Below are 24,290 nucleotides of genomic sequence, written 5' to 3'. Positions count from 1 at the left end.
CGCTCACATTCTTGGTCAATACTTGAACTTCATGTGTCATACCATGATTCAGGGTTTGTCAGAAGAGAAACAAACTCTGCTGAGATTGAATGGAACTAAATTAATATTCTGTACATCCGAGGGTCCAGTTCTTCTACAAAGATGCATTTATTTGCAGCAAACTGAAAAGCCCAGTCTGGTGTAATATATTTGATAACTTTATTAAGTATATTGTAGTGTATCCATGCTGTGCTAGTTGGTGCTGTTGCTTGTTACAAACTGGCAGAATAGTTGTTCTACTAATGCCACCAATTCATTTCTAGCAATGGCTGTAATTCCTAGTATTTAACACTGTGACCTGTGCATCTCCACTGAGTATGTTGATCAGCAATCACTTCCAGAATTTGCCCAGACAAAATTTCTGTCTTCACTAACCTCAACAGTAGAGTAACTGAGTGGAGATGATCTTGATACTTCAATCTCGAGTTTTTCCCCTGGTGAAGACAAGCAGCAGCACAGAGGGGCAAAAGAGAACAGTCCTTTCCAGATATCCAGCCTAGAGAATCATTTTGAATAAACCAACATTGGAGCAGCCTGAGACCCTCAGAGACTACAAAAGGTCGTGAATGTAGCCCAATCCATCACGCAAACCAGCATCCCATCCATTGACTCTGTCTACACTTCCTGCTGTCTCAGCAAAGTAACCACCATAATTAAGGACCCTAAGCATCCCGGACATTCTCTCTGCCACATTCTTCTATCGGGAAAAAGAAACAAAAGCCTGATGTTGTGTACCAAGCGACACGAGCAGCTTCTTCCCTGTTGCTGTCAGATTTCTGAATGGACCTACCTCGCATTAAGTTGATCTTTCTCTACACCCTAGCTGTAACTGACACTACATTCAGCGCTCTCATTTTCCTTCACTATGAACGGTATGCTTTGTCTGTATAGCTCGCAAGAACAACAATATTTTTCACATGCTAACACGTGATAATAATAAATCAAATCAAAATCAATGTGTCCCTGGAAGTCTGACCTTCCAAACGCAGACTACACCATCGTGTTTGAGTATTTCTTGCTTGAAGGATCCCATGTTCTAATTTCTGGAGTCTGGATGTTTTAATAGGAACAAAGGGAAATTGCATTTGTCGTGTAGCCCAGATTGCTCATTTAAACTCTTAAGTTGTGAAAGATGCTTTGAGAGCTGAATGCACTGCTAGGATTAATACTGATGTGTGTTTGTGGATGTTGACCATGTTGGGCTATTAAATCTATTGGTAGACGTGCAGTGTGTTGTGTCTAATTCTGCCCTATGGTTTAGGTATTTGCTACTGGTTTTGATGGATGCTGAGCGAGCCTGGAGTTACGCCATGCAGCTGAAACAGGAAGCGAACACTGAACCTCGCAAACGCTTCCACCTGTTCTCTCGACTCAGGAAAGCTGTGAAGCATGCAGAGGAGCTAGAACGCCTGTGTGAGTGCGACCGTGTTGATGCAAAAACAAAATTGGAAGCCCAGGTAAACAGAATGGGAGAAGAAACATACACAGGGGAATCTGGGCTTTAGCAACCTGACTCATAACGGGGGGTTGTGGGGAGGGGAAGTAGAGCTTGCATCTCTCGCACTGTTTCATATATAAGGTGGTTTAGATCCTGTTTGGGAGAGTGATCTTTGCATCGCCCCTGTTTTACCCTCCTGCATCCAGAAATCCTTATTTCTTTATAATGCTCAGAGTCCTGCTATTAATACTGAGACCCCCATCTGATTCGCTTCACTCAGAGGAAGCTGTACAATTTTGTCTTTTAAAAAGCATTTAGACTGTTACATGGGTGAGATTGGTACAGAGGGATTTGGGCCAAAAGCGGGTAGTTGGAACTAGCTTAATGGTAAAAACTGGGCAGCATGGACAAGTTGGGCCGAAGGGCCTGTTTCAATGCTGTAAGCTTCTATGACTGGAAAGACATCAGTGCATGGTGAGAAGAGGCAGGAGGCTGTAAGGGATCTAAGTGCAGACTGAGACTGAATGGTGTGCCTCAACTGTTGATTCTGCACTATTCCAGTGACATCAGTCAGGAGCAGGAAGCCAGGGTGGAATCAGCAGGCTCTGAACATCTTTCCCATGAACACTTGTGTTATTCAGTTTGATCAACTACAGTGGCTCTGATGCTGCTTTTTATAGCATAGGCGATGATTTCCCTGCTAAATGCTCTGCATTTCTTTCAGGCGTACACTGCCTATCTTAAGGGCATGCTGAATTTCGAGCTGCAAGAGTGGGAAGGTGCTATGCAGGCTTTGCACAAATGCAAGTGAGTGGTTTCTATTGTTACAGTAGTGTTCTTTTACATTCACTCTGGCCTTCTCGATGTCTGCTAATTGTAGTTCTTAGGCATCATCTATCCAGTCCTCCACTTGCAATATGTTGTCATGGTTTTGCTCTCCACAGGCTTTGGGTGTCTGAGGTTTCTCTTTGGCTCTGGGGCTGTGGATAACACTAGCATGCTGGCATTTAGCCCTGTGATCAAATCCCCAATTCCCCGAGGAGGTGATGATAAAATGCCACCTTGAATCACTTCAGCAAAAATGATGCTGACACTCTCGCAACAGAGTCTGGTTGGGAATTCAATGGGTATGATAATAAATTTCCAAATAGAACTGTCCACAATTTGGAAAAATGAATTTTTCATGTCATTGCCTGCCTTGTTCTTGGTAATGGAGGTTGCAGGGTAAGGCGATGCAATTAAAATAAGCTTACTGATTTGCTGCAGTACATCCTTGTACATACCAGAGAGTTCCCATGGTGGAAAGGATGGTACTGATTCCATTGCAGGGAATGTCACTCGAACGGTGTTGATCCTGTTGTGATTGTATCGTTCAGCCTTTCAGTTGGTGGAGAAGTTTGAGAGATCAAGGTGACGAGCCACTTGTCATAAGGTACCGTTCCTGTGTCCTGCAGCTGCAATGTTGGTTTGGCCAGTTCACTTAACCTTCTGGTCAATGACGGTCTGCATAATATTGATGGTTGCGGGGACTTGGCATTTGTGAAAGGTTGGGGCAAGTGGTTGGTATTTCTCATTTGAGATATTTGTTACCCAGCACTTGGCAGACCAAATCTGGGTGATAGCCAAGCTAATCTGCAGTTTAGCATTGACTGCTTTGTTATGAGAGGAGGACTGAGCACAGAAATCACCAGTGAATGGCTCCGCTCGTGACTTTGGCAAAGGGATTAGAAATAAGCAACCTCTGTTCTGAATAGCTGTATTTATCCCACTTGATTCTATCCCGACACCAAGGTCTGTTGTCTTTAGTAGTAGTCGTTTTACACTTTTTCTTCCCCAGGCTTTTTATAAAACTGAAGCAGGGACAGAGGGATTCTCTGCAGTGCCTTCCCTATCTGATGGGAAAACAATGGACTGATTGGGATAGTTAGAGTGCACCTTCTCTGTCTGAACATTATGATGAGAACAATCGTGATGTTACTAGGGCAACAATCCTTGATGCCCATTTCTCATCTTAAAACCATAGAATGGTTACAGCAGAGAAGGAGGCCATTTGGCCCATTGTGTCTGGGCTGAAGAAGCAGTTCACCTATTGTCACTTCCCCTTGTCTTTTCCCTGTAGCCTCTTGAAAGTCTCAATTACCCCTGTCCCCGCTATACACCAGGCAGTCTGTTCCAGACCCAAACACCTGGCTATGTGGCAGGTTTTTTCTCGTGTCACCATTGTTTCTTTTGCTAATTACCTTAAATCGGTGCCCTCTGGTAATCAACCCTTACACCAATGAGAACAGTTTCTCTCTATCCCACTCTGCCCAATCCTTTATGGGGAGTACAGACAGATCTCATTTGTAACTTTGAACTTGAAGCTTCTGCTAGGTTGTTGCATGAGTGAATGGAAATGCTGTCATTTTTTACCCTGTGTTTATAGCCATAACTGGAAATGCAGCTTCCTGTGGATGGAGCTTGCTTTATAGTAAAAGGTTCAAACACTTGTCAACTGAAATTTGAATTCGTAAAGAATGATCAAGAGTATTGGGAGAAATAGTGAGGAATCGGATAGCCATACCTTTGAATTACATCTTACAGATGTTTGTGTGGAAGGTGGTGTGCTTGTTTTCTTCAGTCTAAGTACCAGCACTGGACTGAACAGAGATGATATCGCTGACATCTACAGGTTGATTTGACTTGGAATTATTGTTTTGTACCATTTCACTGTTTCTTTGGATTTGATGTCATTTTTTTCCCTCTTGTTTTCTGTTCATTCAATTTGCATGTGCCATATGAATCCTACAGTGCAGAAGGAGACCATTTGGCCCATTGATTCTGCATCGACCACGATCCTTCCCAGGCCCTATTCCTATAAGCCCACATATTTACCCTGCTAATCCTTCTCACACTAAGGGGCAATTTAGCATGGCCAGTCAGCCTAGCCCACACATCTTTGGACTGTTGGAGGAAACCAGAACACCCAGAAGAAACCCATGGGGAGAATGTGCAAACTCCACAGAGGCTGGAATTAGAGTCATAGAGGTTTACAGCATGGAAACAGGCCCTTTGGCCCAACTTGTTCATGCCGCCCTTTTTTTCAAAACCCCTAAACTAATCCCAATTGCTCGCATTTGGCCCATATCACTCTATACCCATTGTACCCATGTAACTATCTAAATGCTTTTAAAAAGATAAAATTGTACCCCCTCTACTACTACCTCTGGCAGCTTGTTCCAGACACTCTCCACCCTCTGTGTGAAAAAAAAAGCCCCTCTGGACATTTTTGTATCTCTCCCCTCTCACTTTAAACCTATGCCCTCTAGTTTTAGACTCCCCTACCTTTGGGAAAAGTTATTGACTGCCTGTCTTGTCTATGCCCCTCATTATTTTATAGACCTCTATAAGGTCACCCTTCAGCCTCCTACGCTGCAGAGGAAAAAGTCCCAGCCTATTCAGCTTCTCCTTATAACTCAATCCATCAAGTCCCAGTAGCATCCTAGTGAATCTTTTCTGCACTCTTTCTAGTTTAATAATATCTTTTTTATAATAGGGTGACCAGAATTGCACTCAGTATTCCAAGTGTGGCCTTACCAATGTCTTATGCAACTTTAACAAGACATCCCAACGCCTGTATTCAATGTTCTGACCAAAGAAACCAAGTGTGCCGAATGCCTTCTTCACCACTCTGTCCACCTGTGACTCCACTTTCAAGGAGTTATGAACATGTACCCCTAGATCTCTTTGTTCTGTAACTCTCCCCAGTGCCTTACCATTAACTGAGTAAGTCCTGCCCTGGTTCAATCTACCAAAATGCATCACCTTGCATTTGTGTAAATTAAACTCCATCTGCCATTCGTCAGCCCACTGGCCCAATTGATCAAGATCCCATTGCAAATGGAGATAACTTCCTTCACTGTCCACCATACCACCAATCTTGATGTCAAATGCAAACCTACTAACCATGCTCCCTATGTTCTCATCCAAATCATTAATATAAATGACAAAGAACAAAGGGCCCAGCACTGATCCCCAAGGCACACTGCTGGTCACAGGCCTCCAGTTAGAAAAACAACCCTCTACAACCACCCTCTAGCTTCTGTCAAGAAGCCAAGTTTCTATCCATTTAGATACTGCACCCTGGATCCCGTGAAATTTAACTTTATGCAACAGCCTACCAACTTGCTAAAGTCCTTGTAGACAACATCAACTGCACTGCCCTCATCTACCTTCTTGGTTACTCCTTCAAAAAACGCAATTAAATTTGTGAGACATGATATTTCACTCACAAAGCCATGCTGACTGTCCCGAATCAGTCCTTGCATCTCTAAATGCCTGTAGATCCTGTCTCTCAAAATACCTTCCAACAATTTACCCACCGCAGATGTGAGGTTCACTGACCTGTAGTTCCCAGGCATTTCCCTGCAGCCCTTTTTAAACAAAGGCACAACATTCGCCACTCTCCGATCTTCAGGCACCTCACCCGTGACTATCGATGATTCAAATATCTCAGTTAGGGGACTCATGATTTCCTCCCTAGCCTCCCACAACGTCCTGGGATATACCTCATCAGGTGCTGCAGATTTATCTACCTTGATGCACTTGAAGAATTCGAGCACCACCCCCTCTGTAATATGTACACTCATCAAGACATCACTATTTATTTCCCCAAGTTCCCTAACATCCATGCTTTTCTCAACAGTAAATATTCATTTAGGATCCCACCTATCTCTTGTGGATCCGCATGTAGATGACCTTGTTGATCCTTAAGAGGTCCTACTCTCTCCCTTGTTAGTCTTTTGTCTTTTATGTATTTGTAGAAGCTCTTTGGATTCTCCTTTACCTTATCTGCCAAAACAATTTTGTGTCCTTTTTTTGCCCTCCTGATTTCTCTCTTAACTCTACTCCTACGCCCCCTATACTCTTCAAGAGATTCACTTGATCCCAGCTGCCTATGCACATCATGTGCCTCTTTCTTCTTCTTGACCAGGGCCTCAATATCCCGAGTCATCCAGGGTTTCCGACTTCTGCAAGCCTTGCTCTTCACTCTAAGAGGAATGTAATTATGCTGAACCCTGGTTAACACACTTTTGAAAGCATGCCGCTGACCAAATGTCCCTTTTCCTTCCCACAGACTCCCCCAATTAACTTTTGAAATTTCCTGCATTGCCCCAGTTTAGAATTTTACCTTTTGGACAGACCTATCATTCTCCGTAGCTATGTTAAAACTAATAGAATTTTGGTCACTGGTCCCAAAGTGATCCCTCACTGACACTTCTATCATCTGCCCTTCCTTATTTCCCAACAGGAGGTCAAGTTTTGCCCCCTCTCTAGTCAGGCCATCCACATACAGAATGAGAAATTCCTCCTGAAAACACTCAACAAATTTCTCTCCATCCAAACCTCTAATACTACGGCTGTCCCAGCAAATGTTGGGAAAATTATAATCTCCGATTATTATTCTTGGAGCTATCTGTAATCTCCTTACATATTTGCTCCTCAATTTCCCTCTGACTATTCGGGGGCCTATAGTACAACCCTATCAAAGTGATTTCCTCCTCTTTATTTCTCAGTTCTACCATATAGCCCCTCTCAGTGCGGCCGTAATGCTTTCTCTAATCAAAACTGCAACTCCCCCTCCTCTCTTACCTCCTGTCCTATCTTTCCTATAGCATCTGCGCCCTGGAACATTAAGCTGCTAGTCCTGTCCTTCCCTTAGCCATGTTGCTATATATTGCTATAATATCCCAGTCCCACGAACCCATCCATGTTCTGAGTTCATCTGCCTTGCCCGTCAGGCCTCTTGCATTAAAATAAACGCAGTTTAATCTGGACTTCCCTTGCTCTCTGTCTTGCTTCTGTCTGGTACTAGGATTACTGACACTGCCTTTACTAATTAATGTGCTCTCTTTAACTTCCGTGCTGTCCTCAAACTTCTCTTCTGTCTCTCTCTCTGCTTTGGATCTCACCCTCCTGCCAAATTAGTTTAAACCCTCCCAAGTGGCTCTCGCAATCTCCCCGCCAGAATGTTAGTTCTCTCTCTCTCTCTCTCTTCCGTCCTCCCAGTTCAAATGTAACCCATGCCTCTTGGACAGATCAGCCCTTTTTTAAAGTTCTTTCCCAGAAAAGATCCCAATGATCTAAAAATCTGTAAGCAGTTCTCAAGCCAGGCATTCTTCTGCCTAATCTTCCTATTCTTACTCTCACTAGCATGTGGCAGCGGTAGTAATCCTGAAAGTAGCTTCTTCGAGGTCCTGCACATTAGCCTTTTGCTTAACTCTCTATATTCACATTTCAGGACCTCATCCCTTTTCCTACCTATGTCGTTGGTACCAATATGTACAACAATCTCTGGCTGCTCACCCTCCCCTTTAAGAATATCCTGCAATCACTCAGAGATGTCCTTGACCCTGGCACTAGGGAGGCAACACACCATCCTGGAGTCTCGATTGCAGCCATAGAAACGCCTGTCTGTGCTTCTAACTAGCGAGTTCCCAATTGCTACTTCTCGCTTGCTTTTTGCCCGACCCTCTCCTACAGCAGAACCAAACTGTGGTGTTACAGGCCTGGCTACTGCTGGTATTGCCCCCTGACAGGTTATCCCTCTCAACAGCATCCAAAACGGTATACTTGTTTAAAAGGGGAATAGACTCAGGAATCCGGGTTCCTGGCACTGTGAGGCAGCGGCGTACCACCATGCCTCCCCATATGGATAACATACCATTGAATTAAACTAGAATGGAATCTAATTTTGAACATTAATGCACTCCTTTCTTCGTCCAACCATTAGTGGCTGTGTCTTTCAGCCGGTCAGACCCTAAGCCCTGGAATTTCCTCTCCAAATCTCTTTGCCTCTGTATCTCCCTCTCCTCACATAAGCACTTTGGGAAGCTCTGAGGCCATAAAGTGGCATTTTTTAAAGTTCTTTCCTTTCATTTTACTGTTCTCATGTGACTCAGTATCAGTAGTTTTTGGTTGATTATGCTCCATTGTACAATGTTAAAGACACTAAAAATGTTGTTGAAAAGCTGTGAACAGTGACAGGAGTTGAATAGTAATCAGTCTCCCAAATGCAAGTCCATTAACCCCACCATTAGAATGGGGCCAGTTTAAATACTTGTGGGTTTATGAGCGCACTAGTTTCTGGTGTGAAAATAATTGGCTTTGTGCAGCTTGACGGTTTTGATCTTAATTTCTCTTTGTCTTTCGTAGGACAATCTACGAAAAGTTAGCCAGTGCGTTCACAGATGAGCAGGCGGTGCTGTACCATCAGCGTGTGGAGGAGATCTCGCCCAATATCCGTTACTGTGATTATAATATAGGTAAGAGCATGAATGCTTGAAGTATAGATCCAAAATTGCAGTAATGTCAAAGGAATTCAGCCTGACGCACTGGGCTAATAAGAACATAAGAAATAGCAGGAGTAGGCCATCTAGCCCTTCGAGCCTGCCCCGCCATTCAATAAGATCATGGCTGATCTGAAGTGGATCAGTTCCACTTTCCCGCTTTCTCCCCATAACCCTTAATTCCCTTGTCTGTCAGAAACCTATCTACCCATGACTTAAATATATTCAGTGAGGTAGCCTCCACCACTTAACGGGCAGAGAATTCCAGAGATTCACCACCCTTTGAGTGAAGAAGTTCCTCCTCAACTCTGTTCTAAACTGCACCCCCCCTAATCTTGAGGCTGTGCCCTCTAGTCCTGCTATCCTTTCTAAGCGGGAAGAATCTCACTACCTCTACCCTATCTAGCCCCTTCATTATCTTATACGTCTCTACAAGATCCCCCCTCATCCTTCTAAACTCCAGCGAGTACAGACCCACTCTATTCAATCTCTCCTCATAGGCTAAGCCCCTCATCTCCGGTATCAGCCTGGTGAACCTTCTCTGCACTCCCTCCAAGGCCAATATATCCTTTCGCAAATGCGGCGACCAAAACTGCGCACAGTACACCAGTTGCGGCCTCACCACCAGTGCTCTGTACAGTTGCAGCAAGACCTCCCTATGTTTATATTCTATCCCCCTCGCTATAAAAGCCAACATTCCATTCGCTTTCTTGATCACCTGCTGCACCTGCAGACTGGGTTTTTGCGATTCGTGCACGAGGACCCCCAGGTCCCTCTGCACCGTAGCATGCTGCAGCTTTTCGCCTTTTAAATGGTAACCCTTCCTACTATTATTATTAGAATCTTTAACTAGAATCTTTAATTAGAATCATTAGAACCAACTATTATAATAGAATCTCTATAGTGCAGAAAGAGACCATTCAGCCCCTTGAGCCTGCATCGACAACAGTCTCACCCAGGCCCTATCCCCTTAACCCAATGTATTTACCCAGCTAATCTCCTGACACTAAGGGGCAACTCAGCAGAGCCAATCCACCTAACTTGCACATCTTTGGACTGTGGGAGGAAACTGGAGCACCCGAAGGAAACTCTCACAGGCACAGGAAGAATGTGCAAACTCCATAGAGATATGACCCGAGGCTGGAATTGAACCCGGGCCCCTGGTGCTGTGAAGCAGCAGTGCTACTCACTGTGCCGCCCGTGTTCCTGAAGTTTCTTTGGTTGAAATACTGAATGAGTTAGGTGCATGCATAGGGAGGGAATTAAGGTTTTAGGTCACTCTTTTCTGATTTTTATTTCTGATTTCCAACATTCATAGTATTTTGCTTTTCAGTGTGTTGTGAACTTTACTGATGCTGAGTATTTTACCATCAGCCCCGCCTTACCCAAGAGGGTGAAATATTGTAAATGCTTGTTAATATTGATGCCTTTCATGATTCCACATGCAACAATGACACAGTACTAATTGGTTGGATGACGGCTTCTTCACTGCTTCCTTCCCTGACCCTCCTCCTTTGTTCTTTGTCCTGCTCATCGCCCTGCTCTGCCATTCCCCCTCAGTGCGGAAGTCAGTGGCTCACTATCTTTAGAGGTTACATGTTGCAGCCTGAAACTGGGATGTGTGTGGCTGAATCAGAAACATAGGTGTCTTTTCAGAATGTTCAGCGTGTCCTTGCATCTGAGAATAGTAGTGATCATTTGTGCTTCAGTCCATGGTCAGTTTTAAGCCCATGTTATGGAGAGAACATTAACTATCTTCTACCTCTCTGACAGGTGACCAGTCTGCAATGAAGGAACTGATTCAGATGCGAATGAAATCCGGAGAGACTGGAGGCTTACTGGATGTGAGGAGCACTGTTTATAATCAGTTTGTAACAGACAGGATCAGATTTCTTTAGTTGTAATTCCATCTTGCGTGAATGGTTGTGTTCTTTCAAATTGGCTACTACTAATAGTCAAAGGTCATTCATTTTGTCTAAAACTCCTTGTCAGCTGTTTGGGAGAACAGGCATGTGGTTCTGTTCAATAGAGTGGAGCAGGTTTGAGCAAGAGGCATAAACCCCCCTCAATGGACTCAAAATGAGGGTTGGGTTTATGATAGATCATGTTCTAAATATATTGAGTTCTGAACTGATTGAATGATTATATACTTCTGGGGACAGTACAGCAGAGAAATTAAACTTGCAATGTTACAATGAGAGCCTGGGACTGCCACAAGCTTCAGACTTGATTGAAGGAACTGCATTTTTAAAGAACACCAATGGTCACCTGTGACCCTCTGTGTTATTTAAAGCATACCTTTAAAAAAATTTTTTCAGCAAATTGTCTCCCTAGCATGATTCAGTTATACCTTCTATACGAATCATTTACCATCCAGATTTTGGGTAAAGACTTGGCTCATTAACCCTGGAGCAACACATTGAGTGAATACTCATGTTACCTTTCCTATGTGATCACTACTTGGGATTGTGCCACTGAGTCCCTGATTTCCAGCATGCTGTGGTCACTGATGGACATCCAACACTACACTGCTCTGTAGCCACCAATCATTAAAACCATAGAGGTTCACCAGGACTTGTATTTGCTGTGGAGCTATTTGCCTTTCACTGTGAATCATTGTTTCAAACTTGAACAAAGATTCATTGAGCTCTGTTGTAGAAGAGTTATTTTCTGAGCCTTTACTCATTCTGACTTTAATCTATCTGTTATTCCCAAAGACTCTGCTAACACAGACCAGAGCGAAGCATGCCGCCACCATGAGTGAAGTAACGTGGAGAGGACGAGTCATCCCTGTGAAAATCGATAAAGTGCGAATCTTTCTCCTTGGACTGGCAGATAACGAGGCAGCGATTGCACAGGTATGACTGCTCAGAGGAGAAAATTGACTGCAGAGATGTTCCAGTATTTCCAATGGATCCTTCAACCAACATCCCTTAATCGGAAAATGTCGCTTTTTAATTATTGTTTGAGAGTTTTCTGTGTTCAAGTCGGCTGGTTACACTAGTGACTGTATCTCAGTATGTCATTGGCTGTGAGCAACCCTCCACCATTCTACTTCCCCCCGCGGTCCATGGCAGTTTCAGAATTTAAATTTATTTAACAAGTATCAGGAAACAGAGATTTGGCATCAGTCAACATGACTGTGAAGCCATAAATACCCAATGTGCTTTATGGAAGAAAAATTGCTTGACTTTTCTTGTCATGCCTATATGTGACTTTGGTCGCACACCACTGCAATTGACTCTTAAATGCTCTCTGCAGTGGTCAAGCGTCCCTACAGACTGTTGTCTTCAGTGGAACATGGAGCCCCAGGATTAAGTTTCACATTTTTATTTTCCATTCTTCTGTACTATAATTTGTTCAAACAGTGCACTGAAGAGAAAGTTGTAAATTTAATTGTGGAAGAGTTACTATTTGTGAGAATTTTATTCAATGGTGGTTTTGTAAGTGTCCAAGTTTTTAACCTCTGCTTTGGAGACGTCAGGTCACCATCAGAGAGTTTTTGCTGTGGCTGGAATCTGCAGTTCTGTTCCCTGGCAGAAGAGGATGCTGTTTTATATCTAACACATAATAGTGCATGGCAATGCCAGGATTGAGAAACAGTCAGGAGACGAGAGCAATATGGGAAGGACACCCAGCCTGGAGCTTTAAAACCAGTAAACCAAGGAGAAAATGTAGGGAAGTGGAAAACAAAGAGCATCAGTTTTGAGGTTACAGATGAAATTAGTTAAAACAGGACTTTAAAACAGTGACTAAATGGTTACTTCAATCCAGGAAGGTCAGAAAGAAGCTACGTATTTGAAATAGAACACAACTTGGAGAAAACATTCACGCCAGCTTAGGCATGTCTTGCCATTCCTTCATAGTCACTGTATTCGTACTGGTGAATCTGTCAGCAGTACAGGTGGAAGAAGAAGGCCCATTGCCAGCTGTTCAAGGCAGCTAGTGATGGGAGAATTCCTGTGGCCTTGCCAGCTGCAATCCACGCAGCTGCCGGACTGGGGTGTGCACCAGCTGGGTTATTACAACTATTTGGATGTGGTAGTGAACCAAGTTGTGAATTGAAGCCGTCAACGTGCTCAATGTTTAAATGCCTGCTCGCTCCGTTTTGTTAAGGGTGAGCAGTGCTGGCAGCAGCAGAGTTGAAATGAAACTGGTTTCTAGTTTATTGTGGAACCTGTCGAGAGGGAAACTGCCCTCCAGCCCAGGAGGAGTTGGTGTGACTCTATTACCCAACTATGCTGTTTATCTACTTCACACTGTGTGTGGTGTGATAAGGCCAAAGGAATGTTGGTTACATTTAAAATATGAAATGGGAATAAGAAACACATTTTGTTTTGAGGATGCTTTTCACCTTCTGCGGAATATCTTCCTTCCAGAAGTGGTAAAACCTGAGTTGCTTCTTCTTGAGATCAGCCACACTCCCCTAATGAGAGAAATTGAGTTGTGTGTCTGCAAATAGCTGTCTAAAGTTATACTGTCCAAGAGGAGGGCAATCCAGCCACAAAGTAAAAAGAGTGAATGAGAACCTCGTATTGTTATCGAATCGCTGGCTTTGAATGACCTCATAAGTCAACGAGACTGAAACTTAACCCATTAGTTTGCTTTCTGATGAATTCCATCATGCTACAGGGTATTCCATTTTGTGGAGTTGCTGTTTTATTGACAGTCCGTTGACTACTATGTGGGTACAGCGTCATTGACTCAATTCCCTCTAAACTAACATACATTCCAGCAGAAACTGTGCTTAAATAGTGGTTTGCTGTGAATCATCTTGGATGTTCTGAGGATATGAAAGATATTACCCCAGAATTCTCCGACCTTGCCCACGGCTGGTATTCTTCAGTCCCGCTGCAGCAAATGAAGTCTTGGCTGAGTGCCAAACTCTGTTCTCGCTGGCAGTGTTGGTGGGATTGAACAGATTCAAAGAATTCTGACCATTATCTAAGCATGACTCCTTTCCAAAACCCTTCTGACTCAAACTGTGCCTACCACAAGAGCAAAATCCTGTGTCTGCTGGCACCAACCTTTTCAGCAGCTGTTTACTGTGATATGACTTTACCACTGCCGTTGTACCAGGTGCCAATATAAGCTGAGCCATGATAAGAATGTGCTGAGTTGAGGTCATTCTTCACAGGAAAGAGAGCATTGAAAAGCATTGAAGAATACCAGCCACAGCCAAGATCAGACAATTCTGGGAAATATCTTTCACATCCTCAGAACATCCAAAATAATTCATAATTAACTAAAATTAACTATTATTTAAGCATAATTACTGCTAGAATGTAGGTTATTTTAGAGGGGACTGAGTCAATAATGCCTTGCTGAAAAAGAAGTCATTGACATATCCTATGGCTGCTTTCAGAGTATTGGCAACTTGGGGACAAATGACAGATGTCCTGGCTAATATCAATTTCTAAATTGTATCTAAGCAGATGACCTGGTGATTTGTTGTGGGAGGTGTGGTGTCCTACATTACAAGTGACTAAATTTGCAAAAAACTTTATTAACTCTAAAGCACTTTGGAATTTCCTGAGGTGATGAAAGGTGCTATTTAAATGCAAGTTGGTCTCGTTTTTAATTTGGCAGATTCCAAAAGCCACTATGTAGTTCACAACATGGGTGGGTCTTCGTTCACGTAGAGGAACAGCACGTTCATAAATCTTCAGTTTCCAACCCCATTATGTAAATGGGAGTTTCTGAGGATTTGTCGTAATAAATAGCAACAACCCCTCTGGCTGATCCTAAGTTTGTTGTTGATAAGTCTCTAGGTTCCTGTGCTTTCTCGGGAGAGTTCCAGTGACTCATTGCAATTTTGCTGACAGCACAAGGGTGTGGGGATGTGACACCTATGTTGCACCATTATGTCAATGTTTAAATACTCTGGTCTGAATACTCACTCTAATCAGTTTAGTGTAGTGTCCAGTTGCATATTTTTAACGTGGGCTACAAGAATGCTGCTGTTGGCCCTGAGCAAGTTGATGCTGTGTCCATTCTGACAATTGCCACAGGAGTGACACTTCTGTAGCGAACTGACCCTGGAAGCAAAGATCAAATCTTTAGCTTTTCACCGTTGAATATACATACTATGTTTAAAAAATATAAAAAGCTTGCATTTTGCCTTCACAACCTTGAGATATCTCAAAATGTTTCATGGCTAATTGAGTAGTTTTGGAGTATATTCACTCTTGAAATGCAGCAGCCAATTTGCACACATCAATATCCCACAAACAACAATGAAATAAATGACCAGTTAATTTATCTTTAATGTTGTTTGAAGGATAAATGTTGGCCAGGAACCAGTGCTCATTGAACAGTGCCGTGGAATCATTTGCATCTGCCAGAGAGAGAGTATGCAGGGCCTCAATTCACATCTGAAAGATGGCACCTCCAACAATGCAGCACACTCTCAGTACTGTGGCACTGAAATGTCAGTGGGGAATGATCACTTCTGCCCTTTATGAAGTGAATAGTGAGTAAGGATGTGGAGATTGATGTTCACATTAGGCTTTGCCACTAATGGTATTTCAGAACCACAGGGGAATGTTTCATTTTCAAGTGCATTTATATGAGTGCAGTTTTTTGTCATTTATAAATTGCTGTGTTAACACTTGTTGAGGTACAAATCATATAGCACACAGCTTCTTGTCATATATCTCCTGGTTACAAAGTCCATGTTGCCAGCTGCAGAATTTGCAGTTGTGTGCTTTGAGCTTCCCTCATTTCTCCTGTGCTTCTGAAATATCTGTGTAGGTTGGAAGCACTTTCACCAGTGAGTCAGAAAGTTTTGGTTTCTCAACTCTCACTCCACAAAAATCACTGCGGATATTCCAATGCAGCACTGAGAGAGTTTTCAGACAAGACATTAAATCACTGCCCTGTCTGAAAGGTCCCATAACCCTTTATCAAAGAAGAGCAGTCGAGTTATCTCTGGTGTCCTGGCCAATAGTTTTCTCCCAATGAACATCATAAAACAGGTGATCTGGTCATTATCACATTGCTTTTTGTGGAAGCTTGCTGTGTGCAAATTGGCTGCTGCCTTTTCCTACATTATAGCAGTGACCACACCTCAAAGTCACTTCATTGGCTGTAAAGAAACCTATGCTATGGTTGCAAAAGGTGCTGTATTAATGCAAGTCTTTTTCAGATTTATAAACCACAACCTAGCTTAGAAAGCCTTAGAGACAGTCTTGATTAAAACCAAGTAATGTAAACCAATAAGATAGCTCTGTAGGTTGTTGTCACGTTTTGCCTACCATTCTTTTGAAGTATCTTTGGCTGTTTTACTGTGTTAAATGCTCCATGTAAAGTTAGTGTTGATATGAAAGAAGCTGACAAAGTTGGTCTGTTCATCTCTGACAAAACTCTAACTCTTAGGGAACACAATGAAATTTCAAGGAAGACCTGCAGAACCTTTTTCAGCCAACTCTAGGATAAGTTACTGGTGAAGTCATTGCCAGTATCGTTGTTAGAAACTATTGTTATGGTATTCATGCCTCATTCTCTGTCCTATTGTAACAGACATCCTAAACTTTAAAAACACATTCTCAGGAAATGGGAATCCTTAATGAGGCTGACAATTATTGTCTATTGCTGGTTACACTTGCTCTACCACTTCAGACAAAAGATCATCTACCTGAAATTTTACCTCGGTTTTCTCTCTCCTCTGATACTGCCTGACATGCTGAGTATTTATTTCAAATTTCCTGCATATTTTACATTAGTGAGATTTGTCTGTACTGTTGTGGTATTTGTCACATCTCTACTAAACTAGCAAATTGATGTTGCACAGTGTGACTGTTAGAATTTCCAATTATTCTAGTCTCTCATCCTTAATGTCCCAAAGTGATTCACTGATTTAAATTGCAGTCATTTGTTTTATAGGCAAATGTGGCAACTGATTTTTATTTTGCGTAGCAGAATCCCACAAACAGCAGTAAGAGAAATAACCAATTAATTTGTGGTTTCTTTTCGAGGTGTTAGTTGAGAGATAATTGTTGGCCTCATGCTGGTAGATATCCCTGTTACGTTGAGTAAACAGCTTGGATCCTGCTTCTAAACGCCCTCGCCACTGATCCCTGAAAGAATCTACTTGTCCCCCCTCTATAATGTTACTGCTTCTCTTTGTACAGCTCAACTTATTTCCTGAGTTTCAACTGATTTTAGAAAACCTTCCTTTCCCATCTATCCCACCGGCACCATTTCCAGCACTATCAACATGTCATTCAAGCTTTCTGCTGTTAGGTACCGTGCCAAGCAATTTACTAAAGTCAAAATATATGGCACCCCTGAGTTCCCACAGAATTGCTACAGCACAGAAGGAGGCCATTTAGCTTGTCATGTTTGCAATAGTCCTCTGAGCAATGCATCTAGTGCCATTCCCTCACATTCTTGCCATAACGCTGCACATTCTTTGTTTTCAGATAATCCAAATTCATCTTGAATGCCTTGAATTCCCCTTATCTCTCAGCTCTGTTATTTCATTGAGGAGGCCCAGTGAGTTAATCAGATGTAATCAATCTTGTTCGTAAAATCTTATGGTTCATATTTCTCTGGTTGCTTCATGAATTTCTTCTCCAGGTTGCCCTTTAAGCCTTATCTACAGCAGAAGTTGGGCCTACACACCTGCACTTTCCAAGCACATTTTTTTTATAAATTGGTGCTAAATTTGCCCTTATCTCACTCTCTAATTCCATTCCATCCCATTTTCCATTGATTTCTAAAATTTATCCATTGGGAATGCTCGATTTATTTCATTATTTCCTTAACTTAGCTATTGAGTTTTGCATTCTGAGGTTTTCTTCATGAAGGCAGATCCATGTAGGTCATGATTATAGCCCAATCCATCATGCAAACCAGCCTCCCATTCATTGACTCTGAGTACACTTCCTGCTGCCTCAGAAAAGCAGCCAGCATAATTAAGGACCCCACATACCCTCTCTTCCACCTTCTTCCGTTGGGAAAAAGATACAAAAATCTGAGATCACGTACCAACTGACTCAAGAACAGCTTCTCCCCTGCTGCTGTCAGACTTTTGAATGGACTTACCTCGCAATAAGTTGATTTTTCTCTCCACCCTAGCTATGACTGTAACACTACTTTCTGCACTCCCCTTCCCTATGAACGGTATACTTTGTATAGCGTGCAAGAAGCAATACTTTTCACTGTATGTTAATACATGTGACAACAATAAGCCAAATCAAAATCTGTCACCTTTTGTAGCATTGATCAATATTTAGTGTACAGGTGGAGTGGGGGTGTTGGTTGGCACCTCTTACTGACTGATTGCAAATCGAGCTGCAATAGCCAACACCCTTCAAACACCATCTGAACCAGTATGACAGGCTATTCAGCATTCAGTTACAAACCCAACACACCTTTTTTGGGTTGGGCGCTTGATTGAACCCTACTGCAAACAATTCAGCACCTCAATAGCTCTTGCCTACTTGATTTTCCTTGCACCTAACAATCGGTGGCTGGTATAATAACTATCCCGAGTGGCACAAGTGTTCTCGTTAATAATTTTGTTGTGTAATATGTTACATGTTCTTTGGTATTCAGTGTAATTGCAGGATTGTTTGATTTCATGGGGTTTGGAATCCTTGGTTCTGATAGTAAGTCCACTCTATAATTCTCAGTCATGTACTCAAAGGTGTAGATTTTATCTCTGGCAAGTTTAGTCCAGACAGCTGTAACAATTGCGAATTTGCTGTGGGGGCTATTTATAATATGGGGTACATTGATAATTATTTGCACTCACTGAGCATATTTTATAATGTATTAAAAACATGCCAAAGCATTTCACAGAAGTGAAAATAATCAAACATCAGCGATGGTGGAAAGAAATGTTAGGGATGACTGAAAGGTCAGGGTAAGAGTTCGGTGACAAGAAATGTTCCTGAAAGAAGTGAGTGAGGGGGTTAGAGACAGCATTAAATTATGAGGCTGAGATTACTGGAACCAAGGAGAGTGCAGAGGAAACCAAAATTGGAAGAGTAAAGGGCATATATTGTCTGAAGTGGGTTGCAGAGGCGAGGAGATACTTGTAAACAAAGACTGAAATCATTGCTTTGGCAATGAGAAACCTATGAAGACAGGTGGGACTAGAGGAATGAGACTCTTTCCTGCAGGGTAGTATTGGTTAGTAGAGTCTTGCCTAAACTGTAATTTGTGATGGCCCATTTGAGATGGTGCATGTTACAAAATCGTGAAGTGATGGGCCACGATGGAATAGTTGGGTGATCTATAGGGGTTGTCACAGGAACAGGGTCTCTAAGTATGAGCTTCAGTGAGCACTGAGGCAATAGATATGAAGCTGCAGAACAACGAGCAGGGGGTGATGACCAGATGTCCCAGAGAACTTCACCAGTAATAAATGACTTCTGAAGTGTAGTCATTGCTATAATGTAAGGAAACGTGGCAAGGTCCCCACAAAACAGCAATGCAAAAAATGGTTATTGGTTGAAGAATAAGTACTGGCCAAGGGCACCCTTGCAATTTTTTGAAATAATGCCATGTGATCTTGTCGACTTGAGAGAGTAAACAGAGTTTCATGCTTTATCTGAAAAACACTTCCAATAATGTAACATTCCCTTAGTACTCAGAACGCTACTGAAGTGAGAAAATTTTGCTGCCTCATCCAAAGTTTTTATTTATTAGTGTCACAGGTAGGCTTACATTAACCATGCAATTAAGCTACTGTGAACCGCCCCCCCCACCCCCAGTTGCCACACTCTGGCGCCTGTTCAGGTATGCAGAGGGAGAATGTAGCATGGCCAGTGCACCTAACCAGCAAATCATCTGTCATCCATCTAGGAGAGACTATTGCATTTAAAGAACAAAGAACAAAATCAGCCTGGGAAACAGGCCCTTCGGCCCAACGAGCCCACGCTGCCATCTCAACACCACCTGTCTACCCATGACCCCTATCTAATGTTTTATGGCCATCCAGATTGAGGGAAAACTGATTTAGGGACAATTTATTCCTGCCAATCAGTCTAACAGCGCATCTTTGGGGTGTGGGAGGAAACCGGAGCACCCGGAGAAAACCCACGCAAGCACAGGGAGAACGCGCAAACTCCCACAGACACCGGCCCAAATCCATGTGTCTGCACAGCAAACAGTGATAGTCACTGAGCTGTCGTCTTGCCCAGTATCTTATCCAGTTTAGGCACACACTAACGACATGAAGCACTAGGCCAATCTCGAACAACCAAGAGCAGCCCCAGTACGACCCATCACGTGTATGCCCCTCGTTGGACACGAGGTGGACCGACTTAAAACCTGTGAATGAAAAGAGAAAAACATTATTATCATACTATACCCATTTACATTTCTAGGGACAAAGGGATACAAAAAAGTGGGGGAACCCAATTATGTATGGAATAAGTTTGATTGGTGTGATTCCCTGGAGACAGCCCCAATTTGTATTCTGACTGTTCAGTGGTTTGTGTTACAGACTTCAACTGATGAAGCCAAGGAGCGACTGTACGAGAGTCTGTTGAGTGAGTGCCGTGATGCCATCCAGGCAGTCCGTGAGGAACTGAGAGTCGATCCGGTAAGAGTGAGATCAGAGGGACAAATCAAGTAAACAAAACTGATGAAAGTCTCCTGTCACTGATTTTAAAAATGATGTATTTACTTGGCTTTCAGTTCTAACAAAACGATAAGTCATTCAGCCTTTCAAGGCTGCTCTGCTATTCAACAAAATTGTGGCTGATCTGTACTTCAACTTTTTTTTTCCACATTTATCCCAAATCCCTTTATCCCCTATCAGACAGAAGTCTATCTGTCCCTGACCTGAAAGCTCCCAGTTGCCTCACCCCAGCACCCAGCCCTTTGGGGGAGAGAGTTCACATTTCTTATTCCCACTTGTATGAAAAAGTGATTCCTGATTCTGCTCCTGAAACTTTGCTCCTAGCTCTAATTTAAGATTATTTCTCCCAGTTTGTCACCAGATGAAACAGTCTCTCTGTAGTTACTGCCCTCGGAAATCCTTTAATAATCACAAGCACCTTGATCTGTTCACCTTTCAGTCACACTATACTCAAGAGAAGCCAAATTTAAAAAACTTATCCCAGGCTAACTCTCCAAATTCGGGTATTGTCCCAGTGAATTTTTTCCACCCTCTTCAAAGCTTCCTTCCCAAGGTAGAAACTGAGAAAATATAAGCTGTAATACCCCATTTGGCCTGTTGCACCTATTTCACCATTCAGCATGATTATGGCAGGTCCTATATCTCAACACCATACTCCCATTCTCTCCCCGTGCCACTTGGTGCCTTTCGTGTCTAAAAATCTATTTCTTTCTTAAATACATGTGGTGACTTGTCTGCACGGCCTCCTGTGGTAGAGAATTCCACTGGTTCATCACCCTCTGAGTGGGGAAATCCCTCATCCCAGTCTTCCCCTATATCTTGAGACTGACCACTTGTTCTAGACCCTCCATCCAAGAAGGTGGAGCGTAGGTAGCCTGAGTTGGAGGAAATTATTTACTGGCCATGTTGAGGGCATGTCAGTCATAACATTGCTGTCTGTTCATTTGCTGTTTGTTCAGGCACAGAAGCAGAGGGAGCGATCACTGGAACCTGATTCAGGAAAGGTGTCCACTCTGCAATATCTCCACAGGTATGTGCCTGCTTGTAATCCAAAGCAAGACTTTCCCAAACGTTTATCTGGTTCAAGCAATGAGGAGCTGAGCTACACAGTCTAGGACCTTTCATACCGAGTTAGCTGATTGTATCCGGAGTTTGCACATTCTCCCCATGTTTGCAAGGGTTTCCTCCGAGTGCTCTGATTTCCTCCCATGGTCCAAAGTTGGCCATGATAAATTGCCCCTTAGTGCCAAGGAGATTGGTGGAGTAAATAAGTTGGGGTGGGGGTTATAGGAATAGGGCCTGGATGGGATTGTTGTCGGTGCAGGGTCAATAGGCTAAATGGCTTCCTTCTGTATTTCAGGGATTCTATGATCTAAAGTAGAAATTCAGTTTTAACATTTTCTTTTATTAGTTTGAGCCTGTGTCCTTGTGTTTTTCTCTCACGGATTAGCTTTTCCATATCATTATCCTCCTCCATAAAGTAACTTTTCTTAATGGCTACTTTCCTGGTGAGACAAAAATCAAAGAAAAGTACAGCACAGGAACCTCCAAGCCTGTGCCGATCATGATGCCCCAACTAAACTAAAAAATATCTTCTGCCCTTACTCAGACCATATCCCTATTCATGTACCCATCCAGATGCCCCTTAAATGTTGTTAATGTGCCTGCTTCCACCATCACCTTTGGCAGTGTGTTCCAGGCATCAACCACTTTGTGTGAAAAACTTCCCCCTCTCACCTTGAACCTGCACCCCCTTGTAATTGACACTTCCATCCTGGGAAAAAGCCTCTGACTATCCACCCTGCCTATGCCTCTCATAATTTTGTAGACCTCTATCAGGTCTCCCCATAGCCTTTGTCTTTCCAGTGAAAATAATCCTAGTTTTATTCAACCTCCCCTCATAATCAACACTCTCGAGACCAGGTAACATCCTGGTGAACCTTCTTTACACTCTCTCCAAAGCTTCCACATCCTTAAGGTAGTGTGGTGACCAGAATTGCACGCAATTCTCCAAATGCGGCCTAACCGAGGTTTTATATAGCTGCAGCATAATTTCCCAACTCTTGTACTCAATACCCCAGCCAATGAAGGCAAGAATGCCGTATGCCTTCTTAATCACCTTGGCCACTTTTAAGGAACTGTGGACCTGCACGCTCAGATCCCTCTGTACATTGAGACAGCCTGGGCCTTTTGTGTCAGCGCCTTGATTGAAGGCTTGGGAAGGTGAGTTTTTGATTTGATTTGATTTATTATTGTCACATGTATTAACATAATGAAAAGTATTGTTTCTTGCACTCTATACAGACAAAGCACACCATTCATAGAGAAGGAAAGGAGAAAGTGCAGAATGTAATGTTACAATCATAGCTAGGGTGTAGAAAAAGATCAACTTAGTGCGAGGTAGGTCCATTCAAAAGTCTGATGACAGCACGGAAGAAGCTGAAAGTGAGGCTAACAACGTAATGAGATCTTCAAAATGGCAGCAGGTCACGATAATGAGTATCCCAAGTGACCAACCCAAAATAAAGCTCACTGCAGGATTCAAGTTAGTGTTAGTGGGCTGAATCCTAAAATTGAGTTTCCTCTAGTAATCCGGAAACAATAAAAGACTATCTAACCCAATACTAAGTGACTGCAAGGGGGGAGTATATGCTGTGAGCTGCTTTACAGTGAGTTGAGATTGCATAAATTACATTCTTTAAGACAGGAAACCTGCAAGCTTCTTTCATTCAATTAGATCATGGCTGATCTGTATCTTAATTTTAATTACCCAATAAAATTCGAACCAACCTGTTTTAAAAGTGCCAATTGTCCCACAAGAGGAAATAGTTTCTCAGTCTATCCCATGCTTTTATTTTAAGCACATTCTTTACTAAGAGGTTGCAAGGGGCCTTGTTAGGCTATAGACAATCATATACTCATTATTGCTTGGACCCACACAGTTACCTTACGTACATCAAGCTTTCCACGGCGATAAAACGCAACGTTGCTATGGCTGAAGCTTTGCAGAAGCAGCTGAGTGAGCCTGTGCAAGACGATGGCAAACGTGTGCTGCGGCCGCAAGACCTGATCCGATTGTATGACATTATCCTGCAGGTAAGAGGCTCAATGGCAGAGAGATCTGTGGCAGTGGTTTGTTTTCTTGTAGAACCGTACTGTTAAGGGTGTATTTCCTCCCCTGTACAGTTGGTTGTGCCTTTACATCTGAACTGTTACAGTCTGCACTGAAATAAGATGGTCTTAAATGTTCAACAATAACAGGAAGTGTCAGGGTGGGGAAGAGATCAGGGCACCCTGCTTGTGGAGAATAAGTAACGTAGCCTGGTTGGGTTTAACCTTGCCTGTGTGCTCTGAATTCATTGTAATCCATATAAAAGGTACAACATTTAGCAGTTTCACATAGTCTCCACACTTCACTCTGCATAGTCTGGGCCTGGGACAAGTATAACAGTTTGTTGTCCCATATACCATAGCAGCATTGTGAGTCATATGATCTCAAGTTGGACTAATAGACGCAGCCATGCCATGCTTCACAACTGCATGGGAGAAATAGTTCACCTCATGCAGCACAGTGGTTAGCACTGCTGCCTCACAGCACCAGAGATCCGGGTTCGATTCCCACCTTGGGTCAGTATGTGGGGTTTGCATGTTCTCCCTGTGTCTGCGTGGGTTTCCTCCGGGTGCTCTGGTTTCCTCCCACAGTCCGGAAGACGTGTTGACCTGAACAGGTGCCAGAGTGTGATGGCTAGGGGATTCAGCAATAAAGGTACTGGGTAGGCAACACTGTTCCTCACCCTCATGTAACCTGTCACCCAACTTGTCCAAAAAAGATTCAAAAATGGACTAATCCGTCCGGGCATTCTGGCCAACACGATGAGGAAGAGCATCT

At 43.0% G+C, this 24,290-nt stretch overlaps 1 protein-coding gene across 1 annotated transcript in view; it reads left to right on the top strand.

Moving 5' to 3' along the window:
* srp68 (signal recognition particle 68) overlaps positions 1-24,290 on the top strand; it is a 44,418-nt gene that overhangs the window by 5,333 nt on the left and 14,795 nt on the right. The window contains exons 4-11 of the mRNA XM_080209127.1: positions 1,301-1,496; positions 2,202-2,284; positions 8,672-8,781; positions 10,579-10,649; positions 11,523-11,663; positions 20,264-20,362; positions 21,361-21,431; positions 23,344-23,497. Of these exons, the coding sequence (XP_080065253.1) occupies positions 1,301-1,496; positions 2,202-2,284; positions 8,672-8,781; positions 10,579-10,649; positions 11,523-11,663; positions 20,264-20,362; positions 21,361-21,431; positions 23,344-23,497 (925 nt within the window). The remainder of the gene's footprint in view (positions 1-1,300; positions 1,497-2,201; positions 2,285-8,671; positions 8,782-10,578; positions 10,650-11,522; positions 11,664-20,263; positions 20,363-21,360; positions 21,432-23,343; positions 23,498-24,290) is intronic.

This window comes from Carcharhinus amblyrhynchos, chromosome 21 (assembly GCF_965287045.1).
Source record: "Carcharhinus amblyrhynchos chromosome 21, sCarAmb.v2.hapA, whole genome shotgun sequence".
NCBI lineage: Eukaryota > Metazoa > Chordata > Chondrichthyes > Carcharhiniformes > Carcharhinidae > Carcharhinus > Carcharhinus amblyrhynchos.
Note: the sequence above shows the minus strand (reverse complement) of the source record. Positions and strands in the feature narration are given on the sequence as shown.